This window comes from Nanorana parkeri, unplaced genomic scaffold (assembly GCF_000935625.1).
Source record: "Nanorana parkeri isolate BGI_ZX_2015 unplaced genomic scaffold, ASM93562v1 scaffold1011, whole genome shotgun sequence".
NCBI lineage: Eukaryota > Metazoa > Chordata > Amphibia > Anura > Dicroglossidae > Nanorana > Nanorana parkeri.
Genome location: NW_017307279.1, coordinates 116325 through 132641, shown reverse-complemented (window position 1 = coordinate 132641; position 16317 = coordinate 116325). Strand labels below are relative to the sequence as shown.

The 16317-nt window shown below is 44.2% G+C and overlaps 1 protein-coding gene across 1 annotated transcript in view; it reads right to left on the bottom strand.

Annotated features, from left to right (window-relative positions):
* BICD2 (BICD cargo adaptor 2) overlaps window positions 1-16317 on the bottom strand; it is a 149928-nt gene that overhangs the window by 22513 nt on the left and 111098 nt on the right. The window contains exon 4 of the mRNA XM_018567124.1: window positions 14605-14817. Within this exon, the coding sequence (XP_018422626.1) occupies window positions 14605-14817 (213 nt within the window). The remainder of the gene's footprint in view (window positions 1-14604; window positions 14818-16317) is intronic.

Genomic DNA, 16317 nt, shown 5'->3' with positions numbered 1-16317 from the left:
TACATACACATATTTATTATATGTGAATTTAATAATCCCGAGCCAATAATATGTGAACAGCAGCAACACTGAAATAGACAAACTATTTCTAACCTAAAATTATAAATAAATGGTCAAGCTACACAGCCGGCTCCTAAAAAAATCCTGCTGGCTCCTGAATTCAATATCAATTTCTCCACCTCTGTATTAAAGTAGAAAGAACTGTATTACAGTGAGCAAAGCCATTGTAGAAATACATACAGGTTTACGATTTTAGCTCGTAACGGACATTTCTGCTGAGAGGTTGGAGTGCCGGTGTTGTGTATTACAGTGAACAAAACCCATTGTAGAAATACATATAGGTTTAGTTTTACTAAAGGAAGTTTCTGCTGAGAAGTTGGAGTACCAGTTTGATCAACTGTCAGCTGACAATAACACATGGCCAAAGCACTTCAAGCATTTGTCTACGGTAACCTGGAATCCACAATCCGCTTAGACCCCACAGCTGCTTTGCAAGCAACATATGAAAGATCGCAATACTATAACAGGCATAACCAGCAATTGGTGCTACAGGGGGACCTGAAGTAGTAGCCCCCCCCGTCCAACTTGAGATATCACCCTCCAAAAAGTAGTGGTAATATCATGACATACCTCCCAACTGTCCCTCATTTGAAGCCAAATCCCTCTGTCCCCTGATGAACAGATATCTATGGAAAGGTTCTATACAGCTACTAGAGGGCCCAGTCACAAGTGTATTCCGGTGCGGTCAGAGCCCGGAACGCACTGGATCGCATAGAATAGGCTGGGCCACGTTCTGGGGTGGGAGGGGGCAAGGCGGTGTCATTCATGTCAATGGCACCGCAGGCACGCCCCCACTGGAACGCGAAGTACAGGAATGCCGTTTCCATGCAGTGCGATCGGGAAAAAATAGCAGCATTTTTCCCGATCGTACTGCCCCGGATCGGAGGGCATTCCTGTACTTCCTGTACCTCACGTTCTGGTGCGGGCATGGGGCGTGAATGGCACCGCCAGGACCCCTTTCACCCCAAAACGCAGCCCAGCCTGATCTATGAGATCCATCAGGCGGCCCAGCCTGAGCTATGCTCAGAATGTGCCGGAACGCACTGGATATGATGTGACAGGGCCCTAAAACCTTTATCCAATCCCTTATCAGGGGTCAGGGGTGTGTCAATTGCCTTAATACATTGTGCTGGAAGGTGTGCCTTTCTCAATTCAGAAAGTTTAGAGGTATGGTATCACTGTGCTGCACACTGCTTGCAAAGAATGCTGAGCTGTGAAGGGACCCAGCACGTCCACCCTCTACAGGCTGTCTACAGAAAAATACAGGGGGTGGATACAAGACCAGTCACCCTGTATAAAAAGAAAGAGCAGCAGTGACTAGTCTATTTTACGGGAAGGTCTTGCATAGAGACAAAGGCTTAGCAATATAGGCACCTTAAACTGGAAATCTTATTCAAGCAGGGCCAGATTTCCCACTAGGCATCATAGGCATCTGCCTACAGGCGCCCTCTACAGTTCGGTAGGGCGCTTCATATTTCTCTGTCTACAGGCTCCTGAGAAATAAATCCAGCCCTGCATTCAAGGCAGGGTTAAACCTATAAGGCTGGCAAAGGACTGGACACAAAATTTGGGCAAGGACTATTCATTAAGAGGCACTACTAGGAGGTGGTAATGAGGACTTCTGATGCTGTAAAGTAGGGGTGGGCAACCCGGGCCCTCCAGCTGTTGTGGAACTACAAGTTCCATGAGGTATTGCAAGAGACTGAAAACCACATGCTTGACTCCCAGAGGGAAAGCCATGATGGGAGTTGCAGTTTCAGCACAGCTGGAGTGCAGAGCTTGCCTTCTCTTGCTGTGAACTGCTCAGTCATCCCTCTTCTCAGTGGATAGGGACATGATAAATGTATGTGTCCCACTTCAGTCCTTCATGTTGAGAGGCAATGATAAGCAGTCATGCCTGGTGGATGATGGTACCTGGTGTTTTGGGGACACATCTCCCCAGCTATGGCTAGCCCAGGACACCAGGGAACACCCATTAAATTGCCAGCTTCCTGAAAGTGTTTATTTGCTCCTTGAATGTAAAGTTCTGCTTTCATGCAGAAGCAGAAAGGAATGTGCATCTGAAGGTCGAATGTAATGCTCACTTATCCATCATATTTCTAAATATTCAAGGAGCGTCCTCTGTACAGTTCAGGGGCCATTTCAATCCCAAGGATACATGAGCTGGACAATGACCATGAAATACGTCTGATTTCACAATGTGCCACGTAATCTGGAGACAAAGGAGGCAGACTTTGCACGCAAGTGATTTACATACAGCCCTGGCCTGAGTCTGGCTGGTAATTCACATGGCAACAATGGGGTCATTCTCTCCCGGGAAGCGTGGCAGAAAATATAAGCAACAGATGCCAGCTTATTACACCCCGCACTAATGAGGGAACATTTGCTGCAGAGGGAGATGATGGATGAAAGGAGGCGAACTGCGCGGGCCATCGGGCAAAACGCAACTTTCCTTGGAGGAAATATCTCGGGACAATTCCTCGCTTTTCGATGAAGGAGAAACCAGATCGTCAAATCTTGCTTTTTTTATCCGGATTCCCAAATTATAGGCAACACTGTACTTTGGTGGTGACAACTCAAGACTTCTAGCACTGGGGTCTCCTGTTCATTTCCCACATAGTACTCTTCATATAGTTTCTGTGTTTTCCTTCCTCTCTCATCTTTTTAAGTGGGAGAACTTGCACAATTGGTGGCTGACTAAATACTTTTTTGCCCCACTGTATCTGGCTTTTCTCCTGGCAATCAGTTTTCACCATTAGTTTTCTCCCACTATCCAAAACAAGGGTATACAACTTTGGCACTCCAGATGTACTGGAGCTGCATATTCCATCATGCTTCTGCCTATTGGACCCATGCCCAAGGCTGTCAGAGTATTGCAGTTCTTCACGAGACTTGTAGTTCCACTCCAGCTTGAGATTTGAGGTTGCTTACCCCTGTTCTAGAAGAATAACTGCTTCAATAGTCCTGTTACAGAGATATGGTATATCTGTACTGTTTAAACAGACACTGTCACCTTGCCCATTCAGGGCATTTTCTATACAAAGGAGGTCCATCCAACCCACTAATACTCACCTTGCCAGCACTGCCCTGCTGTTCCTTCCTCCCTTGATGCCGACAATACCTGGTGATTTTGTGTGTGGAGGAGTATGAGACCTCCTTCCATGTTATAGTGCTCATGTCTAGTAGCCAACCACTAAGCCTGAACACTTATCACATGACAGACGGAGTAACATCAACGTACCAAACACCAGCCGTCATTGGCAAGGTGAGTATTAGTGCATTGGGGCAAAGGGGGGGTCCCTCCGCACTAGGGATGTATAGGTGCCAATACTGAGTATTTGGGCGAGTACTCATACTCGGCTAAATACTCCAATATCTTCCCCTACACAAGAACTTCTGGTAATGACCCGTCTCCTCACTGGCCGGGAAGCCAGCTTGATGCCGATTGACTGGGAAGCCGGCTTCCTGTGCAATCAGCATCCATCCGGCCAAACCACATGTAGTCAGCTTTCTGGCCAATCAGGAAGTCGGCCAGCGGGTAATGACATGGCGCCCGGCTTTATGATTGCCCAGGAAGCCAGCTCCATGCTAGCGGAAGTACTGGTACTCAGTATCGGCGAGTACTGAAGTATAAATATTGGAACTCGTACTCGATACCGAAAAACCAATATCGGTGGGTCCCTACTCTGCACAGTCAGTACCACATTACACACTATTATATTTATATCATATATCTGTATTGTGAACTGAGTAATAGTAGTCTCAAAGAAAGATACGTTAAAACTAAACAAAAGGGATTATTAAGGGTTAATCACAATGATGAATGCTCGTTGCAGTATGCATTGCCTAGGTGTGAATGGGCCCTTATAGTCAGGTGTGAACCAGCCACATAGGAAATCATTGGATATTCATGGAGTAACATTCATGTAGTTTACTGCAGGAAAATAGACAAGGCTGTAAAAAACCTTGAGGGCTTGTTCACACCAGCAGCCACGCTCTACCACATGACTGTTGGTGTGTGTGTGCCCAGACAGTACTTTTGCGCTCGATTGAGCCACATCACACGGTTTCTTTTCTTTTTTGTCTTCATTAGGTTCTATGGGCTTGTGGTGCATTGCGGTTGTACCGTGTCTTACTGCAATGCGCTTAAAAAAAAAAAAAAGTACTGCATGCTGTACATTTTTTAAGTGCACACCACTGGAACATGATGGTTTCAAAAGTGCCCACCCATGACAAGGCAAATTTCATCGCCTTGCATTCGAGCTGCGCTGAAAAAACCAGCGCAGCCCGAACGTATATGGTGCTTATGGTCCCTCATGGCAGGTTCACACCATTTTCCGGACCAGGTCTGGTCCGGAAAATGGTGTGAACCTACCCGCAGTTCCAGTGCATTCCAGACCAGACAAAATGAGAGATACAGTATTTTTCTTGTCTGGTCTGGAACGGACTGCATTGGTGTAAACAGAGGCCAGAAATAGCATTGGGATACATTAGGATGCATTTTAGGTCTGGAAACAATCTGGTGTCTGGAGATTATCTGGATGTGGTGTGAATGGGCCCTAAAAGAAGCTCGTACTGAGATTACTATGACAAATGGAAATCGCTGTACACTCATGAAAATGCTAACAGTCCATCCATCCTGCTGATCCAACAGCTTTGATAATTATGCCATTGACCATGAAGATCAATAAAAGATAAGATAAAGATCAGGAGATCCGACTTCACTCTGACTTTCTAATCTGCAATCATGTGACTCAGAACGTTCACCAGCCAGTGAGAGTCAGGGAATTGGTATTCCCAGGGGGTGGTCAGCAATGGAAGTCTCTTTATTTCTCTCAGCACAGGTTCCTTGTAGGAAGTGTTTGCACAGACTAATCTCATCACAATGGGATTGATAAAGGCCAATAAAGAAGTCAAGGAACTGTAGTTCTGTTTTTGTTTCTCACAGCAGAAAAAAAGGAGAGCCGTCTGTCTGTCTGTCTGTCTAAGAGGTCTGGATGTTCCACTAATAAAGGAACTTCCTAGGGGTTGCATGCTTACATGCACAGGGAATACTTTATACTAGGCACACCTTTATTAAACAATCTGTGGGAGAATTCAGCTTGACCGGACTTGGCGCAAGCAATGTACTCATTATTGTATGAGTAAAACAAAAAGCAATAGAGGCAATGATCAAAAGTCAGGGTAGAAAATACTAAGGACAGAGTTAAAGTAAACCTGTCATGAGAGAAATACGGAGAGAAGTAGTCCCAGCATATACCATCCTATTATAACATCAGCATGGTAATAGGAATACATACTAGAGTTGTTTCTGATAATACAATCAACGCTTACTTGAAATAATCCCTTTTATGTAGTGAGTGCTGCCTTCTGTCTGCCCATCACTTCCAACAACTTCATGGATTCCCAGTGTGCTTTGTTGCTCTTTCCCTGCTGCTTGATGTCATGCAATCTTGATTTCTGAAGACTACATAGCCCATAATACATTGCTTCCAGCAAGCAATGATAATGTTACATTGTTCTGATGCTAAGTTGTAGCTCAGATGGCAGGCTTAGTTAGAGTGGTGACACAATGAAATGCACATTCACAGGGCTGAGTGAGATTGTATCAGTGCATTGGAGAATTACATCCTATGGTAAGGTCGCCAGATTTTTAAAATTAATTAGAAAAAAAAACTATTAGGGATGCACCGACACCGATACTAATATCGGTATCGACACCAAGTATTTGGGCGAGTACTTTCCGAGGACATAATTTGTCCGGGCAAAGTCTCCTCAATCGGGGGACTGTCACCGAAAATGATCCTCTTCCCCTCTCTGTTCCGCCAGCGCTCATTGGAGGGACAGACAGGAGGGGGTGGGCACAGCTGGCTCTTGCTCTAGAGAGGCAGAGTCAGTTGTCAATCAGGCAGCCGGTGTGGAACCCAATAATATTGTCAGTATCGGTCCCGGCTGTGGTACGGCTCAGTATATAGTGGGCATTAGTCAGCTATCTGCTGACTTTGGGTCACGGGAGTACATTAGTAAATATACCCCTGTGACCCAAAAGAGAAGTAAAACCAAAAATAGCTTTGACTTTACTTCTCTTTTAATAAATCATACGTCTCTGATGAGATGGGTAAGCAAATCAGGAAAGTTAAAAGTCCTCATCATCCTGCTTGTTCCAGATCAGGTCATTTAAAGGGCTTGTAAACCCGAACAAATAACATATCCTCTTAGGTTTCTTCTGGTCTGTTAAAGTGGACCTTTACCCCGTCCCTAAAAATCACATCAACATTCAGCTCTGTATGATGATATGAAATCTTACATTGATTAGATAAATAAACATTTATTACTGTTTTTCCACTTGCTGATTATCTGCAGCATTGATGATGTAGCTGGTGCCCAAGTAATGCATCATGAGAAGGTTACATTATAGTGCATGCTGGGGAATCTCAGCTGTAAACGACATAATCTTGCAATTTCAGAAAAAGGCATTTTTTCCGTTGAGATGATGTGCATAGTCACATGTTTCAGTCACATGTGTCAGAGTTACAGGAAGTAAATGGAGATAGATTCATCTGCCCTTATAAAAATGGCCACTGTGAGAAGAATGGGGAGCAAAGGAAAAACAAGGTATGCAAAGAATACAAAGCCGGTGTTCTATCGAAAGCTTCGACTTGTCGACCTCTCCGACTGGGCACATCACATCCGGTGACTGCCAGTAGATGTACAGCAGATGGAGCTAGTGCGCATGGGCAGAAAATCCTTGTCGAACTGTCCAACTATTGCCACTGCACCTGCGCGGCAAGAGGCTCATCGGATTTTATAACCTAGTACAAACTTATATTTGTCCTAGGTTATAGAAACCGATAGCTGTGGTTGTAGAAAGAATCATGTGGCCGCGCAGGCGCTGTAACATAATAACCTTTGACTAGGTTATAGAATTCGATGAGGCAATAGCCACTGCGCCTGCGCGGCTATCAGGTCATCGGCTCCTATAACCTAAGACAAATATAACTGTAGTAGGTTATAGAAGTGGCTAGCTGCGCAGGCGCTGTGGCAATAGTTAGACAGCTTGACATGGATTTCCTGGCAATGCGAACTAGCACTATCTGCTGCAGATCTCCTACTGGCAGTCACCGCATGTGACGCCACCAGTTGGAGAGGTCGACAAGTTGGAACTTTCGATAGAACAACGGCAATTCTCTAGAAGCATCTGTTTATAGATTGTCATTACTAAACATTCCTAAAAGGTGCATTTGTGGTCATTTTAAAGATAAGGTTAGAATTCCTCCTCAAGTATACCAGTCAAAGCGTCAGACTAGAAGAAGTCGAGAGTCAGAGTGGAGCCATCTTGATAGTATACAAACTTTTTCCTTCATTTCAGTCTGGGTGACATTTTGATAAATACCCCTCAGCGTTTACAGGAATCACAGGACTCTGCAGCTGCATGGCTCAGATGACTCACTCCCTGAAATGATTGCAGATGAGCACTCAACTTTAGACTCTATGACATCATTCCCTAGCAATGGGCAGCCAAATTCCCGCGCTCTCTTGTCAGAAAAAAGAAAAGCTGTTCTGCCTCTTGTGGAGCAATATGTGAGAAGCCCAGCAGATCTTCATTACTTGCAGTGTAACAATAAACAAACATATTACAACGCCAGTACTTTCCAGACTGCAGTCCCTAGGGTGGGGAAGCTAAAAAGTACAGTCTCAGTCAGTAAACACATTGGAGGAGACCCTGGCTTAAAGAGACCCTGTCACCAACTTAAAGCAATGCAGGTAAAAGCACAGACATACCAAGTATTTCCAATGCTTACTTGCAGTGTTCGGCATTTACTCACTTGCAATGGGCCTTTGAACTGGATAGGGAATTCGACCAGTCCCGGAGAAGTTGATTCCCTAACGCAACCGGAGTTCCCCCTCCCTCCTGCCACATCATAGCCCTTGCCTCTTCTAAGAGAATTACTCTCTTTCCTGACCCAGCTCCTCTGCCCCTCAGTTCACTACACTACCTTTTATTGGGCAATGCAAAAGGGAATACTAAAGAGCAGGGGTAGGCAAACTCCGGCCGCCCAGCTGTGGTGAAACTACAAATGCTATCATGTATCTGCATCCGGAAATCATGCCTGTGGCTGTCAGAGTCTTGCAATGCCTGTTGGGATTTGTAGTCCCACCACAACTGGACAACCCGAGTTTGCCTTCCCCTGCTATAAAGTGTCACTTGATTGACAGCTCTGAGTCTGTTGGGGCTGCGGACATCACATCCAAGATGGTGGCCCTTGCAGCAGTCTCGGGGCTTTTAGAGACATACACAAGTGAGACATTTACAGGTAAACAGCATTCATAAAACATGTTCAATTCACATATAACCTTATGACAAGATTGATGTTAAAATAAATGTTTTGGCGTCAGGGTCTCTTTAAGCCTGAACAGAGGAAAACACTATGATGGGAATTGATCAAAACTGGAGCAGAAATAATCTGGAGCAGTTTCCCATGGCCAATCAGCTTCTCTATTCAGCTTGTTATGCTTTGAAAATGAAAGAGAGAAGCTGATTGGTTGCCATGCACAGCTGCTCCAGCTTCTGTCTGCTCCAGTTTTACCACCTCTCTCTGGGCAGGTTACTAACACCTCCTAGCTTCAATTATGCAAATGCAATCAACACCTGGTTGCGACTAATAGATTATGTGGATTGGAGCGACATTCACCATATTTATTCCCAGGGATTTTTTGTCCAAGTCATTCTGAATTGAGAAAGCTGGTTGGATGACCAGAGAAACGTCTTCAAGAAAAATACAGCAAGTCCAGTTGCCTTGACTTATTTTTTTACAGATAAAGTGCAAACTGATCTTTCACACCTGAGAGAATACTTGTTCTCAAAGATGTGGACTTTAAAGTGTGTGACGTCCGTGTTTACACAAATGGTCGCATTGTCTGCATACACTGCATACACACATGTGGGCATGATACACCCCAATAATATACCCGGCTCATGTAGGTTTCAAGCACATAATAATTGGGCATAGTATCTGCTTGCTCAAAAATTACCTTTGTTCTGTAACCTGTTTTTTTATACACTGCCTGGCCAAAAAATAAAAAAAAGTCACACACTCCTAATATTTTGTTGGACCCTCCTCATCTTTGATTATAGGATGCATTTGCCGTGGCAACATTTCCATAAGCTTATGCAATGTCACAACATTTATTTCCACCCAGAGTTGCATTAGTCTTTCACCAAGATCTTGTAGTGATGATGGGAGAGTCGGACCACTTTGTAAAGTCTTCCCCAGCACATCCCAAAAGGTTCTTAATGGGGTTAAGGTCTGGACTCTGTGGGGGCCAATCCATGTGTGAAAATGATGTCTCATGCTCCCTGAACCACTCTTCTTACAATTTGAGCCCGATGAATCCTGGCATTGTCATCTTGGAATATGCCGTGCCATCAGGGAAGAAAAATCCATTGATGGAAAAACCTGGTCATTCAGTATATTAAGGTAGGCAGCTGGCCTCATTTTTTGGAGACATAACATTGCTGTATCTGGACCTATCATCTAAGGCAGTGATGGCGAACCTTGGCACTCCAGCTGTTTTGGAACTACAAGTCCCATGAGGGCAAGGCTCTGACAGCCACAGACATAACTCCCAGATGCAGATGCATGTTGGGATTTGTAGTTTTGGCACAGCTGGAGTGCCAAGGTTCGCCACCACTGATCTAAGGGAAGGCTCTGCTATCTGCTTAGCCAAATCCATGTGGTGACTTATTTTTTTTGGCCAGGCAGTGTACATGGTTATGATGGAATAGGAGTCCATAAAATACAATGGGTGTGGATTCAAAAACAATGGAGAAAAGAAAAGGAGCACAAAATTTACACTTTTGCCAACAGTAACCAATTAGGTTTCATTTTATGGATATTTGTTTTCATTGTTCAAAAAGGGGAATGGCTCCAGTTTCTAAGAATCAGCCCTAATATCTCCTTAAAGCAATCTCATTTGAAAGAGAACATTTGTAAATGCGGCTTTCTTTATTTACAAATGAAGGCTCGGAATTTCTTGATGTATAAAAAGGGATCCAGAGCAGGGCTATGCGACGGAGTGCCAGTGAATGTAGACAAAATTACCATGACAATCAGCCTCCCTGATAATTAGGGCAATTATCACAAAACCGAGTGAAAGAGTATTAACTGCATAACAAGTGTTATTTGAAAATGCAGCAACCAGACAAAAACACTCTTCAATTATCCACAGTAATAAAAAAGTTAAAAAAAGTTGAAATGTGAATAGAGATTTATAGAGAGATATTTATAAAGGGGCATTAAATACGGGGGAAAAACATCTGTGGATCTTTATTTGTATGTTGTTAGAGAGCGTATCAAGCTGTGAGAGCCATTGTTACATTGACTGGGACTTTATATGATATACAAAGAACTGGTAATAACTGTCTGTCTATAGCCAAACATTCTTACTTCAGTTTGGGGAGGGAAAGGAAAAAAAAAATCAATCCTCATACACTTTAAAGCCTCGGTTCGCAACTGGTCTGCAGTGACCCAAAAGTGGGTCGCGACCCCCTGTTCAGAGGGTCACGGCATGCCTTCCACTTTTCCAGGCGAGAAGCTTCTCAGCCTCCCCTAGTGCAGCACTGTCAGTTCTCGTGCCAAGCAGCCATTTAAAATATGCTGCCAGGAGCCGAATATCAGCTTGAGGTGTGATGGGATGGGGCTATGGCCACGAGGGAGCTCCATCCATACATGCATTGCTTAAAGCTCCCTCATGGACCGGAGTGACATCACGTTCTGGCTCACGGCACCTCTATAGGGCACGCAAAGGAGCTGTACAAGCACTGCACATATGGATGGAGCTCTGTCACAATATAGCAGCACACAGTGGACCCCCAGGCTGAAGATCCACTCCAGTTCTCGTAAGGTAGGGAGACTGGGTGGACCTTAAAAAAAAATTAAAACATTTTTGGGAGTGTGTATGTGTGTGAGAATGTCTGAGTGTGTGAGATTGTGTCTGTGGTTGTGTACAGATGCGAGTGTTTTTGAGGGCCATTCACACTAGTACAGTGCATTAACGCACTGTACCATGCAAATCACACCTAACTTGCATTCTGGTATGGAAGGTGTTTTGTGTTGACATTTTAATGGTTCCCCAAAAGCATCTCCCACCCACAGTTCGTATTCCCGTACCGGACCTCGTGGTATCCTAATGCCTAATGCCATGCGTTCCATTGCAGTGTGACTTGGGTCACGACTTAATGACTAAAGACAAATGTGGGTTCTGAGATTACACAGGTTGAGAACCACTGGTCTAGAGCATGTCTCAGCATTAAATTAAATTGGAAGGACTGGTTCTTTAAAAGAATACTTCCAGTATGCAAGTAGTAGCAAAGATTTACCTATTTTATGAAGATCAGCTTTGATCTTTGTAACATTATGCATTTTGGAAAACGTGTTTTTCCTTTTGGTGTTGAGACCACCCAGAAGCTGAATGCAGGCTGTGGGTTATAAGGGTGGATGAGAACACAGAAATATCAGCCAGCGTAAATAACTTTGCCGCTGCAAATACATAAGGAACTTTGCTCACGTTTTAAAGTGTATTTCCCCTTTTTTAGCCAAATTGGGATAACACCTAGTTTACATTTGTTACATGTTCCCATTCTGCAATACCTACCTTTGTGCCACGGAAGGGTGTCCCTGCAGACAGCCGGAAGTCGGACACACTGTTATCCGCAGCCCCGAGTCCAGCGGCACCTGTCTCCTCCATTCCCCGCCGCTCTGTGATGTCCGCCGCGTGGAGACGCCGTGTAGTGCGCACGCACACACTGTGTGTCGTCTTAAAAGGTACAGCGCATAACGTTTAAGGAAGAACCCCGCCTCTGGAGATGACCGCACCCGAACGTTAGCAGGTACAAATACTAGCCTTACACATCATTCTGTGCTTGGTTATTACAGAGCTTGTCCTCGTAGTGCCTAGCGTATAGTTGTATTGTATTTCCTGTGTACCGAACCTAGCTTACTTCCGGACCATGAATTTTGCTGCCTGCCCCTGACCCCTGCTACTCTCACGGACTACGACTTTGGATATCGATTTGGCTACGACATTCCGGACAGCTCCTGTGCTGGTCACCACCACATGAGAGACTGTGCATTACCCAGGTTTACTCGTGTGGAGGTTCCATTTGTATTGGCATGTCCCCTTCATCTGGGCTCCTCCGAACTACTTCCTGATACATTCGCATAGAATAACTTAAAAAAACATAAAATGGTGTTTCTGCAAACTCCAGGACTGAAAAATCCTACCTGTCTGTCCCTTATCGGCTCACAGACAGACATCTATTCTAACCACTAGAAGCTTCCTGTAGAGTCCAATAATCCTGCACCAAAGAAAAAACTCAAAAAGGTAAGAAATATTTTAAGGTATGCTGTGTGAATGAGAACCCAAACACAAACATATCAAGGGGGTTCCTCAAAGCTGGTCGAATAAGTGGAAACACCCTTTAAATTTACAGAGGTCTCTATTCTGCAGCCATTGATAAGAACATCTAGGACGTGTTCCTCACACAGGTATAGACCCAGAGAGGTCACACACGGGTAAGGCCAGGCTATAAATCCCACCTAGGCTTTCACTCTTCTCTAGTTATCTATAAATGAGGCTATGGCTGACTCCTAGGCTTTTCATCTCCTCTAGTCATCTATAAATGAGGCTATGGCTGACTCCTAGGCTTTTCCTCTCCTCTAGTCATCTATAAATGAGGCTATGGATGACTCCTATGCTTTTCATCTCCTGTAGTTATATATAAATGAGCCTCAGTCTTCTATGCACTTAGCTAGAAGCCAGCATCTTGAAAGAGCAAGTTAAGATGTTCAGAGATGGGTAGGAGCGAGCTGCCAAGGATTTGGCTGACATTTCCCTTCAGTAAACAATTCTAGTTTGCATTTAATTTTGTGGCGCAAGAATTCATGTCAAGCACTATTTGCATTTCCACTTCATTAAGTAATGTCACCTTCCTGCTGCCTTCAAGTGGCCCGTGTTTGCAGAGAGTCATGTGGTCAGAGGAACCCAGACTGCTCCTGTTTAATAAAGACACGCACAGCACTGAGATAATCAGCCGGCTGACAAATGCAAATATCGCTATGTAATGTGGTGACTGCTCTTGCCTTGAACAACTTGAGTTCTGGATCTAATCCCAGCAAGGGTTTGTAAGTCTTCCTGCATGGGTTTTTTAGGTTTTCCCTCCAGTTTGGGCTCCTTAGATACCCCAGTTGTTTTCTATGATCTACACATTGGTGCATAAATTGGTCTCTGATCAAGTTGCTTCTACAGTATGTGTGTCCATAGGACTGTGGTAAGAACATTAGGATGTTAAAGCCTAACTGAAATTAAATGAAACATTTTCCCTTGCAGTGGGGCTGCCCCCAGGGTGCAAGGGTTACCTGTTTGTTTATGCCTAGGGGAAAGGAAAAAGCTGTTTTACTTACCCGATTCCCTCTTACCCAGAAGTCAGCTCTCCACTCTTCTCCCTCTCTGCCCCGCCTGTGGACTGTCCCTCTCCTCGTCCTGACACACACAGCAGGGCTATGGAGCCTGCAATTTTACTTGATGGCGTCAGCGGTCCTTAGACCACCGGAGCGAGGGGGAGCAGAGGCTCAGGGGACAGGTCTAGCAGCCAAGAAGGAGCCAGTGGGAGTGGGGCTCAGGCAACTAAAACAACTTTTTCCCCATCTCATAGGCAGAAATCAAAGTAGTTTACCCTTGTAAGAGGAGCCCCTCTGCAAGGGAAAACTTTTAATTTCCCTGGAGTTGGGCTTTAAACTCACATGGGGCTGAAAAAGATTTAATTGGTGATATGTACTCTGGATAGTATGCTGCCAAATAGGTTAGCACTGTGAATATTTTGCACGCTTTGACCCTATTTGTAAATGTCTGTGTGTTATTTTCTCATTGCTCTTGCTGGCCAAATGCCTCCTTTTGTCCAATGAAACACATGATTACTGTTTCAGGAGCAATCATGTTATTCCTTGCATAACATAAAAGCCACTTCTGTTTTCTAGACCCCTGGGTAAGAGGTCCAAACCTTGGCAAAGGCTTTATCCAGTTTACCCAGCTTGCTAGAATGCGTCACTTCTCCCTATCCAGTCTAAGCTCTGCTGAACAGGGAATTGCAAGTCAAATGCAGGTATTTACGCCGCTTTAATGTATAATAAAATAATTTACTGAATGAATACCAAGCTGCTTTGATTTGTGTATTTTATATCTGCCTGGAGTTTAGCTCTGAGTGGCAGAGTCACTACAAGACCCTTTATGTAAGGAGTGCCTAGGCCAGATATGGAGAAATCCTGTTCAGATAAAGCAGTCACAACACAGGGAAGCTGTGTGAACAAAGAACAAGACCCCACTTTTCTTTCCAGCTTGGCTAGCTATTATTTTGTAAGCTTTGTTCCAATTCCTAATGGATTTTATGATTGCCCTACAACAGGCAATACAAAATGAGACAGATTTTTTGAATCTGAGTCATTGTATACCAGCTTGCTTTCATTCCCAATAATTCTGTGTTCCTACCTCCTTCTGCTCTTGAGCAAGTGAATTGAGGCGCTCATTTTCAGATAGCGCGTTGGCAACAACATTTCGGGATTGTTTCAGCTCCGTCTGCAGTTCAAGGACCTTCTTCATGTAATATTCTTCCTTGGTTGCGGATTCCTGTATCAGCGTTTCCTCTCGACTCTCCCCATCTGCTGCCACCTTCTTATGGTTACTATGGACTTGTCCAAATGCCTGCGGGAAAGAGATAACACCATTTACACAGCAGTCCCTAACATCTTGAATACCTGCTTGTAAAGGCTGAATGACATGAGACGTGTACATTCCTTCTTAATCAACGTTCTAGCTTGGGGCCAGGTTACAGGCCACATTTTTCTATTTTCTGCAGAAATGTCACAATTCACTGTCCATGAACTAATGGTAACCTCGAAAAGTTGAAGTTTAGAACCTGTTCTTTCTGTCCTGTGATAGGCTACCTGTGTAAAATATTTAACTTGCAATCATTTTACAATTCTTAAGGTGCCCATGTACTGGTTGAATTTCTGCCGGTTTTTAATGTACCGGCTGAAATTCGCACAGTGAATGGGGCTGCCGGCTCCCTTTTAGCCGGCATTCCACGATCAGCTGATCGAAGGAGCCTGCTGGAAAATTTTCGAGCCCTCAAAGCCGGCAGCCAATGAGCTGCCCAAACTGGTAGGGTATCCTGACAGTGGCTAGCGGCACCTGTCAGAATACAATGTAAACAACGAGAATCCTCGATCGCCACGTTGTTTGTGTTGATGGAAGAATCGGATCATTTCAATTTATTTTTCGTTCAGCCCGCAGGTTAAACGAAAAAAATTGATGGGCGTATGGCCAGCCTAAGGATGGCAACATATGAGCAGACCAAGTAGTGAGAGAACTACCCATACACCAACTGCGTGTACCCCACCAGGACTCATTGCGATCTTCTTCCCAACTCTTATAAAGAGACGAATGCTGTGCACAAGCAGAAAAAGCCTTTTTCCCCCCTCACAGATAAAAATTGTCTATTTTTCCAGCATATTAGACACCGTTAAGAGACTAAATTAAAAAAATTATAAAATCAGAAGCCCGATATCATAATAGGCATTCATAAAAAAATCGATAGTAATGTGATGGTCTTGTGAATCAACGCCCTATAGAATGTATTAGGCAATTTAAATCAGTTTTGGATAGACTGTGGAAAGGTCAGATCCTCCATCAGATTTTCATGCTTTCTATGTTCCCTTGGGGATAATCCTTTACTTCCTGTCCAGGTGACACCGGGGCAAGTAATTAAGGGAACAGAGGTTAGCAAGTCAGGGAGACAGACCACAATAACAACTAATCAGAGGTCTACCCTTTCCCCAATCAGCTAAATAAATGTTTTTTTGATGACTAAGTCCCTTCACTGGAGACATTTCCCATCATCTCCTGTTTTTGTGATACCCTGTCTTCAGAATAGAAGGTAAAAAGATACATCACCCTGCAGAGACCACAATAAAAACTTTACGGAGGTTCTAAAGTCTTCCCATTCAATCCAAAAAAGTGGCTGAAGATGGACTTCCCAAAAGTTCAACAGGTCCAATTAAATGAGCATTTAAGCTCCATTGACAGCAACTAGAGAAAACCTCAAATGTTAGGCACCGGTTGTAAATTTTAAGAAGCAAGGGCGACCTGGCTTTTGGGATTTGTCCAGCCCGTCATTATGCACATTAAAATGTATTCAATAAT